The sequence below is a fragment of the Hyaena hyaena genome, unplaced genomic scaffold (genome assembly GCF_003009895.1).
Source record: "Hyaena hyaena isolate Hyena2069 unplaced genomic scaffold, ASM300989v1 scaffold_483, whole genome shotgun sequence".
NCBI lineage: Eukaryota > Metazoa > Chordata > Mammalia > Carnivora > Hyaenidae > Hyaena > Hyaena hyaena.
Window position 1 is genome coordinate 98135 of NW_024081117.1, and position 27911 is coordinate 126045.

General features: G+C 45.1%; 1 protein-coding gene across 2 annotated transcripts in view; it reads left to right on the plus strand.

The window, feature by feature from the left end:
• The first annotated feature begins 432 nt into the window (after nt 1-432).
• RUBCNL (rubicon like autophagy enhancer) overlaps nt 433-27911 on the plus strand; it is a 44345-nt gene continuing 16866 nt past the window's right edge. The window contains exons 1-7 of one of the 2 annotated variants that reach the window (XM_039254369.1): nt 433-636; nt 16200-16799; nt 19855-19937; nt 20651-20861; nt 25603-25704; nt 26183-26243; nt 27049-27181. In XM_039254369.1, the coding sequence (XP_039110300.1) occupies nt 16292-16799; nt 19855-19937; nt 20651-20861; nt 25603-25704; nt 26183-26243; nt 27049-27181 (1098 nt within the window). In that variant the 5' untranslated portion in view covers nt 433-636; nt 16200-16291. Of the gene's footprint in view, nt 637-14259; nt 14537-16199; nt 16800-19854; nt 19938-20650; nt 20862-25602; nt 25705-26182; nt 26244-27048; nt 27182-27911 lie in introns of those variants that run through there. The other variant, XM_039254368.1, reaches the window with a different exon arrangement.

Consider the following 27911-nt stretch of genomic DNA (forward strand, 5'->3'; position numbering starts at 1 on the left):
CGCAGCCAGCTGAGGTCACGCTCGGGGCAAGTTTTAGGTCTCGGTTGGGCGCGTAGATCTCCGTGCGGACGAATCCCAAGTATTCGGGAAGTTCACTCCTTATCTCAGGCAATTGCACTGAACGCCAAACACCGCTGCCCGGGCTCCTGGGGCTGGGAATTCATGCCCACCGGGTCTGCGCGTTATCTCCGTATTTCAACCCCCGAAAGCGCGTTTGCGCCTGGGCCCCCAGCGAGGGCACGGCGTGATTTCGGGAGAGAACGCGGGGAGACCGGAGCACGGCGGCCCCCGACGGTCCCGGCCCGCGTCACCCGAGGCTGGGAGGCGGGGAGGAGAGGGGGGGCCGGGCGCACGGCCGCGGGGCGGAGAGTGGAGGAGCGCGGGGGCCGGAGCGCCTTCCGGCTCGCGTCCTCCGCGTCTCCCCTCCGGCTGCAGGCCCGGCAGCGGCGCTTCGCTTCCCTGGGGACCTTCTCGGATTGCTGCGCCGTCTCGGGATTTCGATGGGGTGGAGTGGCGGCGGCGCGGCGGCGGCGTGGCGGCGTCAGGGCGCTGCTTCCCCTTCCTCGCTCCCTCTTTCCGCCGCGCGGAGCCTAGCGAGCCGGGAGCCGACGCGATGCGCTCACCCAGCGAACGGGGGTGAGCGGGCCTGGGGCGCGCGGGCAGGGCGAGGCTGCTGCAGGGGTGAGGTGGGGCGAGGGACGCCGGGGCTGCCTGCGCGAGCCTGAGAGCGCGCCGGGGCGGGGGCCGGGCAATGCTGAGGCCCCTGGGCGAATGGAGGAAGGGGCTCCGCTGCGGGGGTGTGACGGGGGGTGGGGGGAGTATGGCATCGACCTGCAAAAGGGAGCCACCCGGTGCTCGGCTTGGATTCGGAGGGCTCAGGAGCCGAACCTCGGGGCTCTTTAGCGCTGGGCGACGGTCAGTGAGCCCAAAGCCTGCGCCCTGCGTGGTCCCAGGCGCTGTGCTCCTGGACGCGCTGGCTTTTCTCGGTTCCCCGAAAAGCGCGCACACAGATGTCGAGGGCCCGCGGAGGACCCCCTCCCAACACACCCACACCTATGTTTGGGTGTCTGGTGGCAAAAAGCCATAAACTTTCTGCTACTTAACCGAGCTGGGTTAGAGCACGAGGGCGCGGCAGGTTGTGTGGCCCGAGCCCCCACTGAGAAGTCCACCTGCTGACCCTGCGGTGGCGGGGAAAGCGGAATTGGTGCGATTCCCCACCCCCACCCCCTCCAGCCTGCCTGTGGCCACGAGCTGAGAGGCTCGCCACCCCCTCCTGCCACGTTGATGATGTCTGCAAGGAGAATGCGGAGAACCTCCAGAAGAGGGGTGATGTAGCCCGAGTGGGAGTCAAGACGACGAGGAAGGGGTGTATTCACGAACCGTGCTTTCCACGTTACTGCAGTGGAACTTGGAGGGATCTTTGAACTGGAGGTGTGTTGGGAAAGCGCAGAGGATTGAGTGAGGGTCGTCCAACTTGGGTTCCATGGACTCTGTCCTAAAAGGCTGAATAGCAGTGAGGTTTGGGCAAAGTCGAGAAACTTGCTTGCGTGAGAAGTAGGAGGGTCCCTGCGCTACCTCACGGTTTGGAAGGTAACTGGAGGGAGAGTAGAGTTTTGACCAGCTGAACTGTGGTTTCCATAAATCAAGGTGTCGCCACGTTGCTGCCCACACCTCGCCCTGGCCACCAGCAGACCCTTGTTTGGGGCAGAGGTAAGGCAGTAACTTTAGGGTAGTGCTGGCACTTCGCTGCTTACCTGTCCACAGTATCGGGTTGTGGCTGTTCCTCAGTGTGTTGTTCTGCCCCCTCTTCCCAGCACTGCTACCTGACGCTGCGCATCGGTGTGACATCAGGGGACGGGAACTGTGCCTTCCTCATCTTCTTTAGGGCCTGACGGAGATGCTAGGAAAGTTGATGAAAACTGGTCATGGCCTCTGGGGGTTAGAACTGATCTGAGATGCTCTTCATGACTCTGAAAACATCACGAGCTTTCTAAAGTTGGAGTCGTTTTCCCACACAGGAAGAACTCTGACAGAGCCAAGGATAAACCTGCAAGGATAAGCATTTTAATTTGAATGGCCTTTAGAGGAAGATATGCAAAGAGGTACAGAAAGAGTACATGCGCTTGCTAACGCATCTTCCCCAACTGTCAGAGGGCACACAAATAATAGCTGTGCCAAATTTGAATAGTTTCCCTTGTTGCTAAATTTAGATTCATATTTCTCATATGGAGAGAGTCACATGGTTGGTTGCTTTACTGTTACACTTTAAGCAGTTCTTTTTAAATAAGCTTGTCTAGCCTTCCGGAGATCATAAACATGAGCAATACTAATGCCTGTGTATCAATCATATTGTATGTTTTTTAAAGACTTAAGTAAGGTACCCAAGGCCGTGTCACCAGGACCTCTGATAGTTTTTTAATTTTCATTTTTTTAAATATTTTTTTTTGAGAGGCAGAGAGAGACAGAGCATAGGCAGGGAAAGGGCAGAGAGGGAACGAGACACAGAATCCAAAGCAGGCTCCAAGCTCTGAGCTGTCAGCACAGAGCCTGATGTGGGGTTCGAACTCACAGACCTCAAGATCATGATGACCTGAGTCGAAGTTGGAGGCTTAACTGACTGAGCCACTCAAGTGCCCCAGTTTTTCATTTTAATTAAGTGGACTTGAAAGATGACTCATTTACAAAGTTGGGAAATAAAACTAGGTCTCCTTAATTGTGCTGTCATATACTGGACTGTACATCTTTGTAAAATAACACTGATGATGATGAAAAGTTAACTCTTACGGAATATTGTGTGCCAGACTGAGATATGCATGTTATAATTCGTTAAGTTCTCAAAACAATCTGTAAAGAAACTGAAGCACAGAAAGGTTAAGTGCCTTGCCCAAGGTCACACAGCTAGTAAGTGAGGAATTTCTCAGATTGGCCTAAAAATTATATTTGATTGGGGCTCTTTTTTTTCCCCCTTAATTTTTGCACTGTGTTTTATCCCCCACACGCAGGCAACATGATGGTGACAGGGGGCTTTGGAGCAAGTTTCCAGGGTCCGAATCCTGAGCTTGCTGCTGCCTTGCTATGTGGTCTTTACTTCTTCTTCCTGGGCCTCAGTTTTCTCATCCACAAGATAGTAATAATAATCCTATATTGAATGGCTGCTTTATTTCTCACTGGAACGCGAAGTGTGAGCTGTGAAAGGGAAATACTGCCAGCAGGTAAAAGGAAGTTTCAGAGGCAAGTGTTTTTGTCATCATTAACATTTGGCTGGAAAATGACAAAGGAGAAGCTGAGATGATCTGCACACTTAAATATGATCTGCTCAACAACTAATGTTTGAAAATTACTTAAAAACATATTTTAGTTCAGGGGCACCTGGGTGACTCAGTTGGTTAAGTGTCCAACTTTGGCTCAGGTCATCATCTCACAGCTAGTGAGTTTGAGCCCTGCGTCTGGCTCTGTGCTGACAGCTTGGAGCCTGGAGCCTGCTTCAGATTCTGTGTCTCCCTCTCTCTCTGCCCCTCCCCTGCTTGTGCTTGCTCTCTCTCTCTCTCTCTCTCTCTCTCAAAAATATATAAACACTAAAAAGTAAAAAACGTATTTTAGTTCTGTTCTTGGATCCTTAGTTTTACATTTATTGAAAGAGATAAATGTAAATTAGATGTCAGAGTTTTTGGGGCAGGTGACATTGAAAAGCACCCACGGCCAATAGGTGCTCTTCTCCAGCTGATTTCACATGATGAAAACTGAAGGGCGGTGTGGGTTTTTTTTTTTAATCCTTACACTTTTCTACATTCTTTTATTTCAACAATCTATAGTGGGTCAGGAAACAAGTGTCCTGGAAACATATGTAAAGTACCTCCCTATTTTCTCTTTCTTTCTTTGGAATTTAGGACAGCTATTTTAAATGCGATAGGTCAGGAGACTTGAGCTTTTATTTATGCACATTTCAAGGGTGTTTTAAACTGTCAGATCACTTGAACTGTCCTATGACATATATAAAATCTGTTTTGTTTTGGTTTTTTGTCTTGTGTTGTTTTGTTCTGATGGCTCACTCTTAGTTTAAACTCTTGGCGTTTGTGGCGATTTGGGCCAAGGCCGCTGACATTGCCAGCAGCTACTTTGTGCTTGATAAACTTTGATATTCTGCAGAAATGTTTGAATCCTTGAGGTTTAAAGGTCTTTCCTTCATCCCTGTGCTGTTGCGGGTAAGAATGTACTGGGCACAAGACTGCCTGGGTGTGAAACGCTCCACTTATAGGCTGTGCCTCGGGTTCTCATCTGTAAAATGAAACTAGTGTTGTTGTATCTACCTCGTAGGTTGTTAAAGGGATCAAGTGTGTGTGGGTGTGTGTGTCTATAGAAACCTAGAACAGTGCTCAGCATCTAGTAAATGTCACGCACGTGTTAGTTATGAACTGATGACGATGACAAAGGTAATAGGTGAGTGCTCTGGAGAAAGAAAAATAGGGCAATAAATGAGGATGGTATGCACCTTAGGGATGCAGTTTTAAAAAGGGTGATGAGGAAAGTCTCATTCCAAAGGTAAATTTGAATAAAGGTGGGGGTGCAGAAGACTACAGAGGAGTATAGGGGAAGGTTGCGGAAGGGTATAGAGGTGTAGGGATATAGAGGTGGTAGATAAAGAGGTCAGAGAGGTAACTCAGGGACACGTGGACAGATATTGCAAATGTGAAGGGTTTTTTGTTTGTTGTTGGTTTTTGTTGTTTTTAACTTTTACCGAGGGAGTTTGCTTATGGAAACTTTCAAACTTAAAAGCAGAGGGAATAGTACATGTATCCTTCTCTCATTTTCAACAATTATCAGCACGGCCAGTTGGGTTTTATCCATATCCCCCACTGGCACTTCCCACTATATTATTCTAAAGCAAACGCAAGAGGGACGGCTGGGTGGCTCAGTCAGTAAAGTATCCATCGTTGGCTCAGGTCATGATCTCACCGTTGGTGAGTTTGAGCCCTGCATTGGGCTCTAGGCTGTCAGCTCTGAGCCTGGAGCCTGCTTCAGATTCTGGCTCCCTCTCTTTCTGCCCTTCTCTTGCTCCACTCTGTGTCTCTCCCTCTCAAAAATAAATAAACATTTAAAAAAATTTAAAGCAGGGACGCCTAGGTGGCTCTGTCAGTTATGCATCCGACTTTGGCTCAGGTCATGATCTCACCATTCCAAGGTCGAGCCCCAAATCAAGCCCTGTGCTGACAGCACAGAGCTTAGAGCCTATTTCAGATTCTGTGTCTCCCTCTCTGTCTCTGCCCCTCCCCACTTGTGCTCTGTCTCTCTCTCTCAAAAATAAATAACGATTTAAAAATTTTTAAAAATAAAAAAACCGTTTAAAGCAAATGCAAGAAATTCTATCAATTGTTTCTAACTACATCTGTGTATATTTCTAAAAGATAGGCACTTGACAATACATAACCACAATATTTAACTGCGTTGACTTTGTTTCCCATCTATAAATTGAGACCAGGAGAATGTCCCTCACGGTGCTGGTTTAAAGATAAGGGTGGATGTCTGGCCTCTCGGTGTAGGGTCTGGCAACCGGTACCCAGTTACGGGTTGCCATCACTGATGGCGTTGCTGATGATGTTGTCTTACCAGTCCTTGGTTTTGTTTTGTTTTTCTCTTTTCTTTTTCTAGATAGTTCTCTTGTGGCATTTTCACTTCTACTTCTTCTCTCTTCTCTATACCTACTTCAGGCACATATGTTCAGTATTCCCTTTATTTACTCTCTATTTCCCCTTTCAGTTTTCAGTGCCTTAGTTTGCAGCCTGACTTACAGCCTGCGCTCCTACGAGCCCCCTGCCCATGCACCCCTGCATTCTCCAGGCCTCCTAGACCTTTTTTGAAGAGAGATCGGTACTTCTCCCATTTCATTTTTTTGGACAGCATTATTGAGATTGAGATAGAATTTACATAACATACAATTCACCCACTTACAGTGTATAATTCAGTGGCCTTAATATATTCACAGATATGTGTCATCACTGTCATGGTTGATTTTAGAACGTTTAAAACCTGAAAAAGATATCCTGTACCCTTTAGCTCTCACTGTTCATGTTCTCATTCCCTTCTCCCCCCCTTCCCCCAAATTCACTCATCTATGCTCTCTCTGTATATGGATTTGCCTACTCTGGACATTTCATAAAAATGCACCTATAAATATAATATCTTCTGTGACTGGTGATTTCACTTAGTATAATGTTGTCAGGGCTCATCCTTGTTGCGGTGTGTGTTAGTACTTCACTTCTCATTGTGGTTCATTTCTGCTCTGATTTTTACTATTTCTCTTCTTCTACTGGGTTTGGGGTGCTCCTGTTGCTCTGCCTCTAGTTCCTGTAGGTGAGCTGTTAGATTTTGCACTTGCGATTTTTCTAATTTCTTGAAATAGGCCTGGAGAGCAATGTACTTTCCTCTTAGGACTGCCTTTGCCGCATCCCATAGAGTTTGGATTGTTGTATTTTCATTTTCATTTCTTTCCATATATTTTTTAATTTCTTCTCCAATTGCCTGATTGGCCCATTCATTCTTTAGTAGCGTGTTCTTTAACCTCCATGTTTTTGGAGGTTTTTCCAGACTTCTTCCTGTGATTGATTTCAAGTTTCATAGCATTGTGATCTGAAAGTGTGCATGGTAGGATCTCAATTCTTTTATATTTATTGAGGGCTGCTTTATGTCCCAGTGTGTGACTTATCTTGGAGAATGTGCCATGCGCACTTGAAAAGAAAGTGTATTCCATGGCCTCAGGATGTAGAGTTCTAAATATATCTGTCAGATCCATCTGGTCCATTGTGTCTTTCAAGTCCATTGTCTTTAGTGATTTTCTGTCTGGTTGATCTATCCATTGCTGTAAGTAGAGTATTAAAGTCCCCTGCGATTAGCACATTCTTATTGATAAGATTGTTTCTGTTTGTGATTAATTGTTTTAAATATTTAGGTGCTCCCATATTTGGTGTGTAGACATTTCTAATTGTTAGTTCTTCCTGATGGATAGACCCTGTAATTATTATATAATACCCTTCTTCATCCCTTGTTATTGTCTTTAAAGTCCAGTTTGTCTGTTATAAGTATAGCTACTCCAGCTTTCTTTTGACTTCCGGTAGCATGATAGATATTTCTCCATCCCCTTACTTTTAATCTGAAGGTGTCTTTCAGTCTAAAATGCGTTTCTTATAGACAGCAAATAGATGGATTTTGTTTTTTTATCCATTCTGCTACCCTATGTCTTTTGATTGGAGCATTCAGCCCATTTACATTCAGGGTTATTATTGAAATATATGGGTTTAGAGTCATTGTGTCATTGGTGGGATTCATGCTGGTAGTGGTGTCTCTCGCATCTTGTGTTCCTTGCAACATTTTCCTCAGAGAGTCCCCCTCAGGATTTCTTGTAGGGCTGGTTTAGTGGTGATGAATTCTTTCAATTTTTGTTTATTTGGAAAGATTTTTCTTTCTCCTTCTATTCTGAATGATAGACTTGCTGGATAGAGGATTCTTGGCTGGATATTTTTTCTGTTCATCACATTGAAGATCTCCTGCCATTCCTTTCTGGCCTGCCAGGTTTCATTAGATAGGTCTGTCACCACTCTGATAGGTTTCCCTTTGTATGTTAGGGCCCTTTTCTCCCTAGCTGCTTTCAAAATTCTCTCTTTGTCCTTATATTTTGCCAATTTAACTATGATATGTCATGAAGAAGATCGATTCAAATTACGTATGAGGAAAGTTCTCTGTGACTCTTGAATTTCAACATCTACTTCCCTCCCCAGGTTGGGGAAGTTCTCTGCTATAATTTGTTCCAGGACTCCTTCAGCACCTTTCCCTCTCTTCCTCTTCTGGAATTCCTATAATACAGATATTGTTCCATTCGATTGTATCGCTGAGTTCTCGAACTCTTCTTTCATGTCCTGAATCAGTTTCTCTCTCTTTTTCTCAGTTCTTCTTTTTCTATAATAGTGTCTTCTAAATCACTTATTCTCCTTTCTACCTCATCAATCCATGCATTGGAAGCCTCCAGTTTATTATGTATCTCAATTATCACATTTATAAATTCATCATAACTATTTTTAAGCTCCATAGTGTTTGTAGCCATAGTTTTTCTGATGTCCTCCATACTTTTTTCAAGCCCAGTGATTAATTTTATGATTATTGTCCTAACTTCTTGTTCAGTTATGTTGTTTATATCTGTTTTGAGCAGTTCTTTAGCTGTCATTTCTTCCTGGAATTTCTTTGGAGGAGATTCCGTTTCATCATTTTGGTTAGCTTTCTATCTCTTGTTAATTTTAGATTTCTGTCTCTCTGCTCAAGTGCAGCTTGTGTACTCTGCCCCTGCGAGTTCTGCTGTATTAGAGAGGGCTCTTTGACTGTTCAGGGCCTGTCTGTTCAGGAAGTGTTCTTTGAATTGTGTCTCTTGGTTTCTCTTGTTGAGTGTTTGGTTATTTTGTTTCCTTACTCGTGGGACTCTCCACCATGTGTAGTTTGGCTTGTTTCTTGAGGCAGCCCTGGAAAAAAAAAAAAAAAGACAACCACAGAGGGAACAAAGGTACACAAACACACAGACAAAACCAATAAACACACAAACCCAGGCTCAGGTAAAAACAACAACAACAACAAAACAGCTCCCTGGAGGCGATGGGTGTCATTTGGTGTAGGCAGGTCTCGCCTCCACTGTGTCCGCTGGCCTCCCTGACGGCCCACCTTGGTGGTTGTGGGGAGAAGAATGGCATCTACCCAGTCCCTTCTCAACCAAGCATTGCAAATCCCTTCTTTGGGTCCAATCTCCCTGTGCTGAGGATGTAGCCAACGTGGGCTGAGTTCTATGCCCCGCGCCCCGCCTCGTTTCCAGGTCCCAGTCCTCGGGCTTTGTTTATACCGCCCTAAACAGTCCTGCAGGTCGCTGCTTCCCTGCTGCCGGGGGTTGAGTGGGGGGTGGGGGCAGTGTCGCAGCCTCAGATCCGCTGGGGTCAAGCAGGGATACAGCCCGAGTGTGTTTGGGGAACGTAGCAACTTCAGGTCCGCAGGGTCCGCGGCTACCACCGCTTCACCGGGCCGCCGCTGCCATGGATGGTGCCTGGTGCCGGGCGTAGGGCAGTTCAGTTTTTCCTGGCGCTTTCTGGGACTGGGGGCACCTAGTTTAAAGGCAGCACCCCAGCCAGAGCTAAAAAACACTCTCTTTCCAAGCCAAGGTTTTTGTCTCCTCCAGGGATGGTTCTATGAGCAATCTCAGCTTCTCTTTCCTTTCCGCTGGACTCGCGGCAGCTCACCACCACTCACTGGTTTATCACTCACCGCAGCTGCACGCAAGCCGGGTTCCCTCCCCTCTCTCCGTATCTCTGGGCCCCGTCCCGCTTTTACCTTCCCCAGTTCGCACTGGGGAGGTTTCCTTCCCAGTGTACTCTGTCTCTTTCTCTTCCCAGACTCCTGTGGCTCAGTGTCCTACGTCTTCAGGCCTTCTCTGTTTGAGAGATGGGTGCAGGCGAAATGCACAGAGCTCCCTACTTCTCCGCCATCTTGCCCACCTCCACCCCATTGTGGTTCAATAATGCCGCTATTGATAGCTATATGGCTGTCCCACACTTGGTTTACCCATTCATCAGTTGATGGACATTTGCATTGTTTTCACTTTTTGGCTACTGTGAATAATTCTGCCATTAACATGTGTGCACAAGTTCTTGTGTGAACATATGCTTTCATTCTCTTTGGTATGTACTCAGGAGTGGAATTGCTAGGTCAAATGGTAACTGTATATTTAACCATTTGAGGAACTGTCACACTGTTTTCCAGTACGGCTCCTCATTTTATTTTGCCCAAGCATGGAAACCCCATCATTGTTCAAGTGCAGGTACCTTCCCTTACTTTGGGTAAATTTTTGAATTAATAATATTTTTTAAGTCTTATTCAGTTACCTAGTGTTGATGTATAAGTCATTTTTTATTTGTTATTGTTTTTTATATAAAAGGTTTTAAGGAAAGCATTACCTCAGTGGTGGTAGGTACCTTTAGGTTACAAGATGATTTATTGGAAAGCAGGAAACAAAATGCTGTTTTCATGAATTTTTAAATTACATAATATATTAGAATAGCCGTGCCTATATAAGATTTATAAATAAAAAGATAGTCCCACATTATAGATGTATGTATGAGACTTTTTTGTTTTTTACACAAATCGGTGTTAATTGTAACATTCTGGGCACAATTGTTCTAAAGACATGGAATCCAATATAGTGGTGTGGTTCTTAATCCTTTGTTTTGTAACAGATTTAACAGGAAAGTTCTTAAATTTACTTTGCTAATGAAATTGAAAATATCCCAACTTCAGCCCCAATGATATACACATTGGAAGGAGCTTTGGATCAGGTGTCAGAGTTTTGTTTTTTGTTCTACTGGTAATTACTAATGGTGAGGCCTCAGTCAAGTCCCCTAATGTTCTTTATTTCCATTCCCAAATTGCCATAATAATACCTGAAATATTTCACGCAAATGGAACATGTGACATACGCAGTGACCACAGGAAGTTAGTCATTTGTGTATCTTGGGCAACCTTGCAGTTTTCTTAGGCAAATAGTTGCCGTTCCTTGATCTGTGTCTTTTTTGGGTCTTCCCCGGCTAACCTTACCCCGCCCATCTGTCATAATTGCTTTCTGTCCTTCTTCTGTGTTCTTCTTACAGCGGACCTTCAAAGTTAAGGGTCATTGCCAAAGGTAAGTTGGTCTGGGAGGAGTGCATGTGATGCCATGCCAGCATCATTGCTCTATGCCATTGCAATATAGCACTGTTTCCTTCCTGGTTCTTTTTGTGTTAGAACACAGAGTTCAGCATGTGCTGTGGGGAAGATGCAGCTGTGTGGAGATGGTGGTTTACCCTGATTACTGACCACATTGTGGAAGCTGTGGAATCGCTTTGTCGGGCATCTTAATGCTTTCTGTTTGATAAGTAATGGTTTGAGTCTCTCAACATCTTTGGGGGTTGGAGCTTGTTTAAAGGCAAAGCATGAAGGGAAATAGATGGGAAGAGGACTGGGGAGCTGTGTGAACGAGACAGCGTCCCTGCTGTTTGCTCACTGCAGTTCATTCTTACTGAGCATGCTTAAGGCACCTTAAAATTGGCATAAATGAATTTTACCTTTTACCCCAACTCTTGTTTGTGTTTTCTATTCTCTAACTTCCTTTATTCTAAGAACACAGTTGAACAGAAACTTTAGGTCGTGATCTCCAGTATCTTCTAAAGGTTGACATCTGTTCTTGATGTTCTTCCTTAGACAACAGAAATAACCACAACAGAACGATTCGTAGGTACTGAATGAAAATTTTTGTTGAGCACCTATTATGTGCCTCTGTTCTAGGTTCTGGAAACAAAGCAATGTCCAAAGTACAATTAAAAAAAAAAATGTCACCCTCAGAGATTTTCCATTCTAGTGGATTTTAGTGTTTGAGTTAAATACAGTGGAGATTGGTGCTAAGGAGTAAGGAAGGGGGGAGAGGAATTGCTGGCTGGGGCAGTTGCCATGACATAGGGTGGCCATGGAGGCCTTCACTGAGAAGGTAACGTTTAAGACGAATCTCAGTGCTCCTAATCATGTATTCAGTTGGTAGTTGGTGCTGGGGCTGAGAAGATCTTAAATCCAAAATCTGACATGCTTGTGTCTCTTCATGGAGTCACTCTAAGATTGTTAGGGGTGTTGGGAGCTAAAACTGCTCATCTGCATCAAAGTTCTGGCTGCTTATGGTCTGAAAGATGTTTATGAGGGCCCTGTAGAGGTCATGGTGGCTCATGCCCAAATGAGCCGTCCACCCCTTTTGCAAAAGTTGCATCTTTGCAGTCAGTATCGTGGCTCTGAGGTTGCCCTCACTATGCAGTCATTCATGATGGAACTACTGACTTTCATGGGCAGAGACCCATCCAGAATGACTTGTTAGGGGGAGTGCAGGAGTCTCTCTCTTGTCTAGGACCTTTGCTACTGCATTTATGGGAACTAGTAGTAATCTGGCCTGTGCTCACCCTCAGTAGGAAACTCGCAGTAGACATGACAGTAAGCTTTGCACTTTGACTTACCTTCCTTTAAAATGTTTTCGGAAATTGCTTTTATCTTTGTACTTAAGCCTCTCTGATTCCGAGCACCCTACTTATGACAGCGGGATGCATTTTGGGAAGATACCAACCACGCTTACACCCATTCTACCTGCCGGCCGTCGGCGCTGAAACATATGAACGGATATGTTCAATCACCGTCTCTTCTCTGCCAGAACATAAGCTACTGGAAGAAGCACCGACTTATTTTACTCCAGTGCTTCTGAAACAGAAACAATGCCGGCCGTGTAATAGTTGCTCAATAAATATTTGTTTAATTGAATGATTACCAAACGACAAGCAAGGTGACAATGAGCCAAAATACCATACGATGGTATCTCGTAAATTATCTGTTGCCCCAAAGGTCAAGCAGTGGAGAGGTGGACCTCCTGGACTAGCACCAACACTTTGTTTCTCACCATAGCTCTGTCCTGTGTCGGTCTCCCTTTCGGAGAGGTTCATACTTCTTAATGACTGTCCAACCTGGTTTGTCATCCTCTCCTTGCCACTACTCAGCCTGTCCTTAGACATGGCTTTTAATCTCTATGGGCCTATCCCAGGTCTGAAAGGTTCTCGTTTTATCACCTGGAAAAGCCAACACCTGCTAGTTATTTGTACGAAACAAGAACACCTTTCTAGAAGGAAGTGGAGCAAGCACCACTTCTGAAAATTACTTTTTAAAAGGAAGTCTGTTTTTGCTCAGTGCCGTTAAGTCAGTTCCATAGCTGGGCGGCTCATAAATAACATCATTCTTTTTGAACTATTGTCTTTAATTGGTTTGTAAAAAAACACGGGGATCCCTGCCACTTGTCATTGGTTCGATGCTATGCATTTTTTTATGTGATGTCACATCTTCGTTCCTCTTCCCCACACAAGAACATCTATGACATGTAGAGAATTGAGCACAGAATATGACTCATGTAGCTTCATTCTCTTGGAAACCATGATGTTATCATGAGCTATGGACTCAGTGAAAATTGGGAAAATTTAGTTAAAGAAGTTTAACAAAAAGCAATATGAACAAAGTTATTCATTGCTTTATATTTTATAATTGTGAAAAACTAAAAATAAATTTCCATCAGTAGTCTAAGTAAATTATGATCCTTTTATATTATAGAAAGTGGTTAAGATCGTTAAGAGTGATATACACCCTCAAGAGCTTGTTTAGAGAAAAAGAAGTTTCATCTTAGATTTTGTCCAGTGTGAGCTCATGTGTACAAAAGAGAAAACAAAATGCATCTTCTGATCTGACGTGTGTATGTTAATTCATCGGGAAAGGTCTGGAAGGGATAAAGTAGTTATCAACGTCATTTCCGGGGCTGAGGTAGGATTGGCGGATTTGTCACCCAAGTGTGAGTGCTTCACTCACTCTAGGCTTCTGTGTTTTTGCCATTTCATAAATACACAGTCATGATTCCCACTTGTAATTTTGATGCCCAGAATTATTGGAGAGGAAAAGATGTGCAACAAAGAGAAATTGGGGTACCAGGTAAGATTTCAGGTCTGGAGAAGGAAGACGATGCGCTTCAGATTGCCACCACATCCCGTGATATTTTGTGAGCAGTGATTTGAAGCTTATGCAGTATTGTGCAGTATTATGTGTATATCGTGTGTGTGTGTATGTATATGTATATGTGTATATATGTATGTATATGTACATGTGATATACACATAATACTGCACAACACACACATATATGTGTATATACATACATATATGTTTGTGTGTGTGTATGCCACTTCAATAGGTTTGACCTAGAATGGAAGGTCCCCAAATCAAGAAAACCCAAGGAATTTAGTACAGTTTTCACACATACCTTCTTTTGGCCTATTTGTAAGCGTTAAGAAGAATGTCATACCTTTGGGAAACATGAACTCACTTCTATCCTTGTATGAATAATTCTGTCACAGTAACAGAGCAGATGTATCAACCTCGGAAGTTGTCTCTCTAGCTCATGATGTCATTTCCACCATTGGATTTTTTCTTTCAGTCTGTAAGTTTATTGAAGTCCCATATGTGACCCTACGTCTGACCTGGCAGAGAACAGACAAGACCCCTGTTCTCATGGAGCCTATAGGCGGGGGGGATGGGAGGGGGCAGATTAGGGGGTGGAGGGAGTGACAGGAAGGAGCAGGAAAAAAAATCAGGAAGTGAGGCTACTAGGATGAAAATGAAGCAAGGTGATGTGATAGGGAGTAACTAGGGAACTACTTTAAGAGAGGTAGTTAAGAAAGACTTCTTTGAGGAAGTAATTGATAAACCAAAGCATGCAAACAAGACAGGAAGGAGCCAGATGTATGGTCAGTTGGGGGAAGAAAGAGCCTTCCAGGCAGAAGGGCTAGAACAGCAGCATTCGGGTGGGCAAGAGCTTGTAGGACTGAGTTTGGTGCGTGCTTGGGACTTATGGAGGTTGGACAGAGATAAGTGAGAGAGGTCTGCGGGACAGGATCGGGTCATGCCTTAAAGACAAGGTAAGGATTTTGGATTTTATTCCAGATTTGATGAGAAGTTGTTGGGGGGTGGATGGTGACTAGGGGAATGACATCTGATTTATACTTATTTTCTTTAATATTTATTTTATTTTTGGGCAATCACAAGCAGGGGAGGGGCAGAGAGAGGGAGATAGTGGGTCTGAAGCGACCTCTGCTCTCTGACAGGCTGACAGCAGCGAGCCCCATGGGGGGCTTGAACTCACAAACTGTGAGATCATAACCTGAGCTGAAGCAACTGACCGAGCCACCCCAGTGTCCCGTGATTTACACTTATAAAAGATCTCTTTGCATACCTCTTGACTATCAGTTAGCAGAGTTGAAGCAGGGAGACCCACTGAAAAGATGGGACGAGGCCCAGGTGGGAGAAGATGGTGACTTAGATTAGAGCAGTAGCTATAGATATGAACTTGCTAACGGATTAAAGATGGAGAACTGAGGAAAGATAGGATCAGAGAGAATGTCCCAATTTCAGGCTTTAGCAACTGGGAGGTGTGGTTCCCGAGATGGGAAAACTAGGGAGGAGCAGATCTGGGTGAAATTAAGGTCTTTTTTGGATGTGTCAGGTTGTGAGTCCCCCTGGATGACTATCAGAGAGGCAGTAAAATTTGCTGGCCCATAGTTCCGGGGGGTAAGGGAGGGGTCAGGCATAGGGATCCAGGTGGGAGCTATCTGGATACATAATGATGTTATTTAAAGCCCTGGAACTGGGGCCACCAGGGTGGCTCAGTCAGTTAAGCATCTGACTTCAGCTCAGGTCATGATCTCACGGTTTGTGAGTTCAAGTCCTGCATCTGGTAAGCATGAGCCCTGCTCTAGCTCTCTCTCCTCTCTCTCTCTTTCTTTCTCTCTCTGCCCCTAGTAGGATTCTCTCTTTCTCTCCCTCTCTCTCAGGCTTGCTCTCACTTAATGCCCTGTCTCTCAAAAAAAAGACATAAATAAATAAAGCCCTGTAGCCCTGTTCTCCACTCTCCCTTTAAGCTGAGCTCGCAGAAGCCGACCACTTCCATCTCCAGGCCTTGTTCTTGCTGACCTTGCTTGTGCTGACCAAGGTTGTGTTGAGCCTCACAGTGTGAAGGACCCTGGAAGAATAGAAAGTCACGTGCTGGGCCAGTGGTTACAGGGACCAGAGTGCTTCTCTTTTATTATAAACTAAGTCACATAAAGCAAAGTTTTTAGTGCTATTAGTTGTCCTCAGTTTCACATGCCACTTGTCTACCTTGCAGAAATACAAACACAGATTAAATAAAAATAAGGAACTGTGAAAATGTGTCTTTACTTCCAAATGGTATTCCCATTTAGGGTTGGACATTTAATCTCATTGGAAGAATGCGTGGCTGTCTTTCACTTTTGTCTGTTTTATCCGCAGTGTGCTTATCTGACCGTATCCATGTATAAAAGCAATCTTCGTTTATCTTTATGCCTTGAAAACCCTTTCCTATCCTGATGTCACGTCTCGTGTGCTTTGTTGCCAGTTTTATCGCTGATTTGTTTGCTTATTTCTTGTCAATCCAGGTGCATTTTACTGTATTGTACAGAGTGAAGTACAAACTTATTTATTTTTCGTTCCTCCTCCTCAAAAGATTTTGGAGTTACAAATACGACTGAATTCTTATTTACCTGGAATGGTTTTTGCTCATTGCAGAAAAGCTCTCTGGACCTGAGCCAGCCTCGTGGTGAGTTCAAGGCCCTAAGCCCGTAGTACAACGGAGTTCACACCACTCTGAGCCTGGAAAGATGGTGTCACAGTCTATGGGCCGGCAGGATTCTCCCGTGCACCCTTGGGAAGGGGTCAGCGACATTGATGGTTCGCCCAGTCTCCTGGACACTGACCAGCCTCCTCACAAATCAGACGTCATGTTCATGAGGCATCGAGCTGCCTGGATTAACCCCCAGTGTGCGCAGCAAGAGCTACAGGATTTGCCGCCTCAGGTGCCGACAGGGGAGAACAGTGGGAGCCACTTTGGAAGGGACACCATCCCTCCCCTGGGTCCTTCACCATCATCCCCTGGGGAGTCCATGGTGGAGACATCACTGTCCAAGGACAGTACAGACCCTGCCTGGGGCTCCGGTGACAAGAGCAGCGACTTCTCTTCTACCTCAAAGGAGGAGCAGGCAAGGCTCCCAGGACACTCTCTTCAGGTGTCTGTGTTCACAGGCTCCAGGATTTCAGCTGCTTCCTCATGTTCAGAGGCTGACAGTGCTTTTTGGAAGCCTTCCTTGCCGACAGCTTCTGCTGATGAAGGTAACTTCAGTCGAGACTTGCCTCATTCTTGTCTGTTCACATGCAGCTTTGCCTTGGTCAAAAGCCTGTCTTACTGTCTTCCTTATGAGGAAAGAAGTCCTGGCTTTCCCCTCTGATCGGACGCCAGTACATTAGCGCATTTCATCTTCTCCAGCCCAGCTACCTGGGTGCCTGGATGGTCACAAGGGGTAAAGTCAAGAATTTCCGTTTTCCTTCCATAGCAAGGAAATGTCATCTTTGCTCCGCTTAGGGGGCCGTCCATGCCGGCTGCTGTCTTTGAGTGGAGTGTGCCTTCCGGAGTTTCCAGCTGAAGAAGTTGTCTGCAAGCAGGAGTATTACAAGTGCTCTCAATCCAGTGTGGTGGTAGAGTGTGTTGCCAGACAGATTGGGCTCCAATTCACACTAGTACTTTCCTAGGAGATGAACTCACCTCACCACCATTTACCTGGACAGGGTGTGACTAGAAACTAATCGGATTTAAAAACAGTGATCGCAATTTCCCCAGAGACTATACAAAACCTTTTTTTCCCATTAAAACAAGGGCTCCCATTGCTATGAAGTAATGCACATATTCCCCAAATAAGAGAAATGTATGTAAATGCCACTCGAGAGCCAATACATTCTCTTATTGCTGTTATAATTTGTGGCATTCTATTTTTTTTAATGTTTATTTATTTTTGAGAGAGAGAGAGAGACAGAACGTGAGTGGGGGACGGGCAGAGAGAAAGGGAGACACAGAATCCAAAGCAGGCTCTAGGCTCTGAGCTGTCAGTACAGAGCCTAACTCGGGGCTCAAACTCGTGACCTTGAGATGATGACCAGAGTCAAAGTCAGATGCTTAACTGACTGAGCCACCCAGACGCCCCAATGGCATTCTAATTTTTTAAAAATATAATCGTCGTAGTTATATTTGTATTCATTTATATTTTTGTTAGAACCCTAGTTCAAATACTCAATGAAGTTTCTTCTTTCCTAACAATTTGAACACTGCTGGCCTGCCTGTATGTGTGTATGTACGTACGTAGGCATTTATTTTGCATGTATATACATAGGCATTTATTTACTTCTCACTAGCAAGAGCCAGCCCTCCACTTTTCCTAAAGCATGGGTTTCTGTTGGTTGTATTGGAAACACTTTTGAAAAGTCGAAGATGATGATGGTCTTTTAACGTATACTCATCGCTTAAGAATAGCAGATTTTGGACCATCTTAAAATGGGTAATTTTGAAAGAAAGACCAGATTTGGGCAAAATGACAGGTTCTACCGGAAGTGGTTTTGCAATTTAAAATTCTGCTGTAGTTTGTCTTTCTCCCAGAAAGAAAACAGGTACCCCAGCCCCTTTTGTCCAAAGACAACAATTTCTCTAACTACCTTTAAGAACCATCTTCAACTTGGTAGGGGGATGCATCCCATGGGATTACAAACAAAGGAAGTCCTGAGTCATCTGGTCTTTCTTGGCTGTGGGACGGCATTGCGAGAACAGGCATTTGCTGCTAAGACACAGGATTTTTCCTATGACTGCTGCATCATGAAGTACAGCGGCACACTTTTCGTTTTCTAGATAACGTGGTAGAGAAAGACCCTCCCCCACCCCAGCCTGTAAGCACTTCCTGAGGCTGGAAGAAACAGTCCCACGGTTCCCTTTCTCCTGGCATAGGATTTAGGTATTTACGGAGCACATTCACATGCCTTATCTCCTCTGATCTCCTAAGAGAATTATTATCCAGTTTAAGGCAGGAGGACATTTCAAGGCAGTGGCACAACAAGCAGTAGAGAGAGAGCTGGGACTGGAATCCATGCTGTTTGACTCTCCTCTGTACTTCTGCTTCTATACTCAGGGTCCAAACACTGTGACCTGCAGGCCAAATCCAGGCCTCTGGATTTTACAAAGTTTTGTTGGGGTTGCTGATGGCTGCTTCCTCACTCCGGTGGCAGAACGGCATAGTTGCACTAGGTGGCCCTCAGATCCTGCCATATTACTCCCTAGTCCTTTGCAGAAAATGCTTACCCACCCCAGTTGGATCCTGACACTAAGAGAGTCGATGTCCCTCATGGAACAGTCACTCTCTTGAAGGGGTTGGGTGATGGCTTGCATCTCTGTCTGTCCCCTTGGGAACTGTCTGGTCATCGAGACACCCGTGGCATTTTGTCCTCATTTAGCGGGTTGGGACAACTGAACACTTGGGGCTCTCACAGAAGGGCTTTGCCTGAAATGCTGCAAGAAGGAACCACATGACAGGAATCATTTCATTCGATGGTGTTCGCTGCCAGTAATGGAGTGGCTTCAGGGTGCAGAATGGATGAGTCAGCAGGGTATACCCTCTGTGGTTTCTTCTTGTTATTGGCCTGGAGGAAGGCCGTTTTAGAGAAGCAGTGCTGGCCTTTGTCAGATAGATTTTGTCTCTGTAAACAAGAAGCTTTGGGCCAGTTGCAGTGCATGGGAGAAGAGATCCCGTGAGTCTTAGGACTCTGCTTCTAGACTGTCCCTTCTCTCCCTTCTCCACCTCTTTTAGGTAGTTTCCATGACCCCCTCCTCTTTCTTTCATTGGTCTCCTCCATTCCAGTGGTTCTCCCATCCCTCCTCTGAGGACCCCTGCCAAGTTGCTCCAAAAGGCCCTTGTAGGAACAATCACTGTAAAGGCAATACCTGCAAAGCCTACCCCCAGAAGGCTCTGTCTTCTTCTGGCACCGTAATTTATTCTAGAATTCTGTTAATTTTTTAAAAACAGATTTTAGGGGCGCCTGGGTGGCTTAGTTGGTTAAGCATCCAACTTCAGCTCAGGACATGATCTCACGGCCTGTGAGTCGAGCCCCATGTCAGGCTCTGTGCTGACAGCTCAGAGCCTAGAACCTGCTTCTGATTCTGTGTCCCTCTCTCACTCTGCCCCTCCCCTGCTCACGCTTTGTCTTTCTCTGCCTCTCTCTTAAGAATAAAGTTTTAAAAGAATTTTTGAAAAATTTAAAAAAAAACGGGTTTTAAAGGCCACTGTCTAGAATTGCTTTGTTGTCTTTGAACGTCTTTTTCTCCGTTTTTAATACCTTGCTGCATTGGCAGGTGCTGTTCCGGTTGGTCGAAGAGCCGCTTCTTTGAATTCCTTCTCCCCAGAAGCGTTCTTGCTTCCTGTCAATGTAGAAAAGGTGAACACATTTTTTTCTTTAAAAAAAAAAACCACAGAGAGTGTAAATCCTTAAGATAGTGTTGTTCTGACTTAAATCTGGAAACTTCACTTGATGAAACATGGTGAATAGGTTTCATTTCAACCTTTGGCTAGCAGAGGCCGCCAGGAGCTAAGGAGGGTTTGGGTTCTGAGGCCGCCTCTGCGCTCAGCTGGGAAGTTCCCCCTGATTGATGCATGATGTCTACCATTGGGCCACCACCATCCTAGGGGTTTATATCACAGTAAATTCAACTTGGGTTATCTATGGGTCACAGTGGGCTAAATTTGATGTGCCTGGGAGATATGGGCTATACCTCATGTGATTACTCAGTTTCATGAACATTAAAATGTTTTTAATGTGTGTTGTGTTCATTTTTGAGAGAGAGAGAGAGACAGAGCATGAGCAAGGGAGGGCCAGAGAGAGAAGGAGACACAGAATCAGAAGCAGGCTCCAGGCTCTGAGCTGTCAGCACAGAGCCCCATGTGGGACTCTAACTGAAGGACTGTAAGATCATGACCTGAGCCAAAGTTGGACACCTAACCGATTGAGCCACCCAGGTGTCCCTTAAATGAACATTTATATTCCTATACCTTAACTCTGCTTACATACAGGTTCTTGATTTTCAAGTTAATACGCCCTCAGTGAAAAACAGTTGATGCTTTGCAATTTAACTGATAATTATTTTTCTGCAGGAAAATGCCCACTTTTATGTAGCGGACATGATGATCGCCGTAATGGAGGAAATAAAGTATACCGTCCTCAGTCAACAGCACACACAGAACTGCAGTGCAGAAGGAGCCAGTGCGCCACTCGTGAATGATCAGGCGGACCCTGAAGCGGCCTCTTATACGAGCGTTAAGCAAGAATCTGGATCTTCCAGTTCCTCTGACAGTGGCTATGAAGGCTAGTGGGGCAAATCAGAACAACTTTGCTGCGTTCGCGACTTAATCTCTTTTCCATCGCATCGCGAAATATATCTTCACATCCTTTGTCTAAACCTTCCTGGATAACCGTGATCCTCGCCATTTCTGCCATTTGGACTCGGCATCTATTTTCATGCTCCCCTCTGTCGTTACATCGATGTGTTGTTTATTCTGGGACTCCATCCTCCTTTGTGTTTGGCAGTGGCTGCTGGCTTCCCTCTGTGTTTTCTGCCTCGTGGCATTCCCCTAGCTCTTCTCACACATTGGTTTGGTTTTTTTTTCCAAATAGACCTCTTTCCTTCATTCCACAAACCAGGAGTCTGAAGTCCTGGGTGCCAGGAATCGACAAGCAACAAGATACATCCCTTCCCTCAAGGAACACCCCTGCGGGAGCTGGCTAAACACAGGACACTGTGTGGGGGTCACCTGGGTACTGGAAGCAGGGGCCCAGTGCAGCAGGCCCCAGAGCAAGAGAAGCAGGATTGGTGTGGGCACCAGGGAGTCCTTTCTGGAGAGGAGGGTACCTCAGCTGGGAACTGAAGTTAGGACGCATCATTTTCCTACCACTTCCTGAATGAGAGTCCTGCTTCAGTCCTAGATTCGTTCTCTCTGTTCACGTAGTGGGAGACCTTGCCTACTGCAGGATCTTTCCATGATTGTCCCTTGATATCTCCCAGACCTGTGTTTCCGTCCCATCCCTCTCTGACCAGTGTTTGTTCCATACTGCTGGGTCCTGTTTAGCTGGTTGGCAGGTAACTAAACTCACTTATCATGTCTAAACTAGTTATCTATCTATTCCTCCCTCACAACCCCCTTCCTTCCAAAAAAAAAAAAATGCCTTTTGATTTTCTTAACTTTAGCATCTTAAGCATGAGCCTTACAGTAAGGAGGGAGCACTCCCTCCAGGCACTACTGTGTGGCACAGTGACTGGCACAAAATCCATGCACAATGAACAGCTGTTGAATGCACTGCCCAGCACAAATGGAAAGGGAAAGTTTTTCAAGGATACAGAGCATCCTCACTGAACCCAGTGATGGGAAACACAGAATGACCAGCGTGGAGGATCTGTCTTTTGTGGGGCTGTATGGCCTCTTACCGCGTTGTGCAATTACTTAGTTCTCCTTTCCTGCAGCCTGACTTCTCCCCGCAGTGCTGCATCTGGTTTTGGCTCTGTAGCTCTGTGGTCTTCCCGACTGCCAGGTGGGGGCTTCACAGTGCAACCCAGTCTTGCAGGACCCCAGGTCCCCATTCCCAAGGAAGAGCATGTGAGGGGGCGGGCTCTGAGTGGGCGTCCCCAGCTGGTGGGCCAGCCGTGGCCAGGGGAGCAAGGGAGTGTGATTTGGATCATCATCCCCTCTGAGGCCGCTCATGGAGAGAAAAGAAATGATTCCTATTTCAGTAGCTCTTGTGCTTTATCTTTGGCTCTTTCTTCTTCTTTGTGCCTGTGTCTCTGCCCTGTTTCTAGTGAACTGATGAGACCCAACTTCTTGGTAATCATGACACATCCCCTCGAATAGTTCCCCATTCCTGCCTTTGACCTGGAGCATCTCAGTCATTCAATAGAAAGTGCAGTTAGGTACTCATGGCACATTTGCTGCCTTTAATTTTCTCTTTACTCGCAACTTATTTCCCCTCATCGACTACTACACACGTCTGGCTTCCTAGGCCAACTTCTATTCCTCTAAAATGGGCTGCTGACTTCGTGCCACATTTTATCCTCGGATTTTTAGCCTCATGGGATGTAGCTCCTCCGTGCCTTTCCAATAGGCATATCCTGGCATTTCAGTAATGGGCTTCAGTAATCCTGGCCAGTCAGACTCGACAGTGGACATGTCTCCCAAGCTCCTGCCTTCCTTTGCTTGGTCTAGGCTCTTCTGGAATACTCGTTGCCCAGGAACTTCACATTAGTTATTTCATCTCTCCCATCCTTTGAAAGCAGTCTCCTGCCACCAGCACTGTGACGTGCTCCCAGATTTGCATCCTGGAGCAGGACCACCATTCATGTGGAATCCAGCCTAAGTTGTGTTCCAGAATGTTCTATAATTGCCCATGTGCATGCCTCAGTCCCTCCTGGAGGTGTGTGGTGTGGGGCCCTGCCTTCTTAAAGCCCATGGCACACAACTGTGTTTTCCTACAGTTGTGTGTAACAGTGTCTCAGCTCCTTGTGAGGTTTTAAACTCCTTGTTGGATAAGCATTTGTCTTATTGGAATTTGCCTTCAGCATAGTGTCTTCCTCAAAATAGGTATTTTATAAATATTTGTTGAATGGTCACGTGGAAGCTCATGTCTAGCTCAACTTTTTTAATGTGAATATAAATATGTTAAATGAAATTTTAAAACATTTCTACCACCCCTAATAAAAATAGGCATCTTTTATTAAGTATCTCTTCTGTGACATTTACATTGAGAGATGCCAGTGGTAGAGGTGGCTTAGCATTCTTACAGGTTAGTCTTGAGAGCATTTAAAAACAAACAAAAGAGGGGCACCTGGGTGGCTCATTCAGTTGCGCATCCGACTTTGGCTCAGGTCATGATCTCACACATGTGAGTTCGAGCCCCGTGTTGGGCTCTGCGCTGATAGCTCAGAGCCTGGAGTCTGCTTTGGATTCTGCCTCCCTCTCTCTCTGCCCCTCTTCCACTTGCACTTTGTCTCTCTGTCTCTCTTTCTCTCTCTCTCAAAATAAATAAGCATAATAAAAAACTTTAGACAAACAAAAGAATAGAAAGTATCTGTGTTCACCTTACCTAGACTGAGCAATGCTTCCTGGAAATTTTAACCTTGTTTTTTAATCAGTGATATATATTTTTGTGTTTGTACTAAGTTGCAGTGTGAATGTATGTTACTGTGGATCATGATCAGTCAAAAGAGTGCAGGGAAACACAGAGAGTTGGGGGAAGTTGCCCCTATTTTACCCAGAAGGAAACTAAAGCCGAGAAGTTGATTGTCCACAGTCACATAGCTAGGACGGGGCTGTGCGGTTTTAAACCCTGGCCAGTTCACTGCAAAGCCCACTCACATAACCCCTGCATAAAGCTGTGGTCTAGAATATTTCCCTAAACAACTGTTTAGGGAACTTCAATAGAAACCCAAACATTTCTCTGTGTTTTTCTCTTACATTTATTCAAGTGAATACAGTTTTGTGGTGTTATGTACTCCTATTAATATAGTTCTATTAATAATATGACTATATTAATGTATTTCATATACAGCTTTCCATGTTGCTACAGGTTTCACATTTTTCTATGATGGTATTTCTTGAGTTAATAACATCATTTGCAAAATCAGTGCACTGTTATTTGGCATTTAGATAACTTTCAATATTTTAATATTTTAAATGGACTGCAGATAGCTCCTTTAGGATCAAAGTCTGCATTTTCCACTTTAAAAAAAGTGTTTAATGTTTGTTTATTTTCGGGAGAGAGAAAGAGAGCTAGAGCTTGAGCAGGGGAGGGCGGGGGTGGGGGGTGGGCGGTGGGGACACACAATCCGAAGCAGGCTCTAGGCTCCAACCTGTCAGCACAGAGCTGGATGTGGGGCTCCAACTCAGGAACTTTGAGATCATGACCTAAGCCGAAGTAGGACACTTAACCAACTGAGCCATCCAGGTGCCCCATTTTTTTGCTTTTTAATGACACTTTTAGGATAATACCTCAGACTACCATTCGGTATAGAAAAGCATGGACATATTTGTAGTAGTTTCCTATAGTTGCTGTAACAAAATACCACAAAAAGCAGGGGGAGCTTAAAACAACAGAAGATGTGTCATCTCACGGTTTTGGAGGCCAGAAATTCAGCAATGAAGTTGTTGAAAGGCTTGGTTCCTCCTGGAGGCTCTGAGGGAGAACCCCTTCCCTGCCTCTTCTGGCTTCTGGTGGTTGCTGGTGGTCCTTGACGTTCCTTGGCTTATGTAGAAGACACCACTCGAGTCCCTGCCTCCTCCTTCACTGGCCTTCTCCCAGTTTAGCAATGTCTGTGTCCATTTCCCTCATTTTGTTAACATGAGTCACATTGGATTTAGAGCTCACCCTAATCCAGTAGGACCTCCACTGAACTTGATCACCTCTGCAAAGACCCTACTTCCAAATAGGGTCCCATTCACAGGTTCTGGATGGATATGTATTTTGGAGGGACACTTTTTGACCCAGCACAACATTTATGTCACTTATACTTTTTGTGCCACTGTGAAGCTGATTTTTGCCCTCTTTTGTTTTTTTTAAACTTAGCATTATGGAAAATTTCAAACACACATAAAAGTAGGCAGCTTACTCTTCTGAACTCCCTCATCATATATATTCATCAGTCTGCTTTCCTGAGTCACAGTGAATGCAAGAACAACACAAAAATAGCTCCTTGCAGTTTTTAATTCTTTTTTTTTTTAACGTTTATTCATTTTTGAGAGAGAAAGAAAGAGAGAAAGAGTGGGCACAGGCAAGGGAGGAGCAGAGACAGGAATCCAAAGCAGGCTCCAGGCTCTGAGCTGACAGCACAGAGCCTGACGCGGGCCTCAAACTCATGGACCGCGAGATCATGACCTGAGCTGAAGTCAGATGCTCAACCAATTGAGCCACCCAGGCACCCCTGCATTGTTTAACTCTTAAAGCTGGATTTTTAAATTCTTGGCCCATTTTATTCCCCAGTTTCTAGTTAATTGGATATGACAGGTTGTGCAGTTTTTCTTTTTCTTCTTGTCGGTGAAACTCCTTTCATTTCTTTTTCTAGGCTGTGCTGTGTTACAGGGCAGCCCAGTGGCTGGGACCCCCACTTACTGTGATGTGCTCAAAGAAGCCTGTAAATGTGACTTTGATGACTTTGTTGTCGTAGGTAAGGTTTGGAAACTCACCAGCTGAGGCTGATACTTCCCCCACCCCCTCCACACACACATATTGATGTTCATCACATATGATATTGCATGATAGTGGCTTTCAGAGAAACTTCTCTCAAGATCCAATTGTGTCCCTGATTTAAAAAAAAAAAAAAAAGATGTTCTTCAGATGTCTTGATAATCAATCTGTCATCTCACTTGTAGAACTGAATGCAGAAGCAGTTACTCATTATAGTCTGGTATCTGGCCCCTCAGTTATATTTTGGTGGAATTCCAGGTGAGTATATTCTGAAATCTGGTCTCTGGTCATTAGCTGTAACCTCATAATAGAAACCCAGAGAACCAGAAGTATGGAGATGCTGAATAGCTAGTTCTTTCTGAAATGCAGGGATCTATTTTTGTGTTCTTATAAAATTGGGTATGAACAAGCGAAACAGACAGAAAGACTTTAACACCCTTTCTTTTATTTGCTTGCAGAACTTGGTGAATGTAACAATCTCACAGAAACCTGTGGATGCTCCTGCAGCTCCTCTAAGAGGTATGTGTCTTCCGCGTCCCCCTGCACCTAGGCCCCTGGGCCATTACCTCTGAGGCACTAGGAACGCCAAGCCTCTGACAGCTTGGACCAAGTTCAGCCAGTTCCAATGACAGGAATTAGTAATTAGCAATGAAACAATCACCATTCAAGTTTCTATAGAGCTTTCTATAGTTTTTATGTAATAGCATTTAAAAGACTGGTATATATTCTCCTTTTTTTTCCTTAATATGTATTTTTGAGAGACAGAGATAGAGCACCAGCGGGGGGAGGGGCAGAGAGAGAGGGAGACACAGAATCCAAAGCAGGCTCCAGGCTCTGAGCTGTCAGCACAGAGCCCGATACAGGGCTCGAACTCATGAACCGCGAGATATGACCTGAGCTGAAGTTGGACACTTAACTGACTGAGCCACCCAAGTGCCCCTGGTATACATTCTCCTTGAATCAGGCTGGGTAGGGTTTTTAACCCCATTTTATAGATGTGGAAACTGAGGCTCAGACCCAGTGTGCCTCAGGACATTAATGCAGTTAAATAGCAGAGGTAGGACTTGAACTCAGGTCTTTGGACTCCAAATCCAGTGCTCTTTTTACCACATTTCCTCGTCTTGGTACTCAATAAATAAAAGCTGCTGTGTCAAGCATGGAGGAATTGCGTTGAGTAAGACATTCGATGGGTGTAGATGCATGGTCTTTTGTGTGACCCCTCTTCTGAGTTTTTAGAGCAGGAAGGAGAGTTGAAAACATTGAAAACCCTTACCATACTCTTTATGAGTATAGTTTTCCACTTTTTACATCTTTTACCTTTCAGTATTATTTATGAACCAGACTTCAATTCTGCTGAGCGAATAGCCAAAGAGTTGTACCAAGTATTCCGGAAGTGCTGGATGTTGTCAGAAGTTAATCATCAGCTGGCGGGTTCTCCAAATGCAGCTGGCTCAATAGTAAGTACCAAAATTAGTTGGCCTTGAATCGAAAGTTCCTCAATTCTCATTTTGGCTGCCAATCACTTCAGACACGTATGCGTCTCCTTATATGGTGGCCGGGTGTTGTGGGGGACACTTGAATTAAAGGATGGATCTGACATTTATGGAGTGTTTCTTGTGCACCAGGGAATTCAGCATTGCACATTTTTCATTCTCCTAAGTATCCTATTAGGTAGGTGCCATTGTTCTGTTTATTTAAAGGGTTCGTTCCAGCGGCTCAGCAGGGCTGGTCAGTGGAAGGGCAGGGGTCATGCCCAACCTGTGGAACACAGTGCCCCCTGACAGCCTGCAGCCCCCTGGGGAGAGAACTTTGTGGCAAAGCTAAAATAGGGGTAGGGGAAAAAAAGCACTCTGGGCGTGCAGAAGAGGCAGTGTTTATTTTATCGGGGGGCTTGGGAAGGCCAGTTGGAGATCTCAGAACTGGAGAAGGGTGGCAGGTAGAAATGTATGGAAAGACATTCTTGGTGTAGGGCAGCTGGAGCAAAAGTGACGGGTGTGCGTGCTAGGTTAGTTGAGCAGGGCGGCTTGGTGTGGTTGCATACCATGTGTTTGTGTGTATCTGTGCGCTGGGAAGGGCTGTCAGTCTTCCTGAGAAAGTTTTGAAAGGTATGATCAAATTTGGGGGGACATAGAATGCTAATTTAACAAGTGTGCATTCATTATTTTTAAAATAATTTAAGTTTATTGA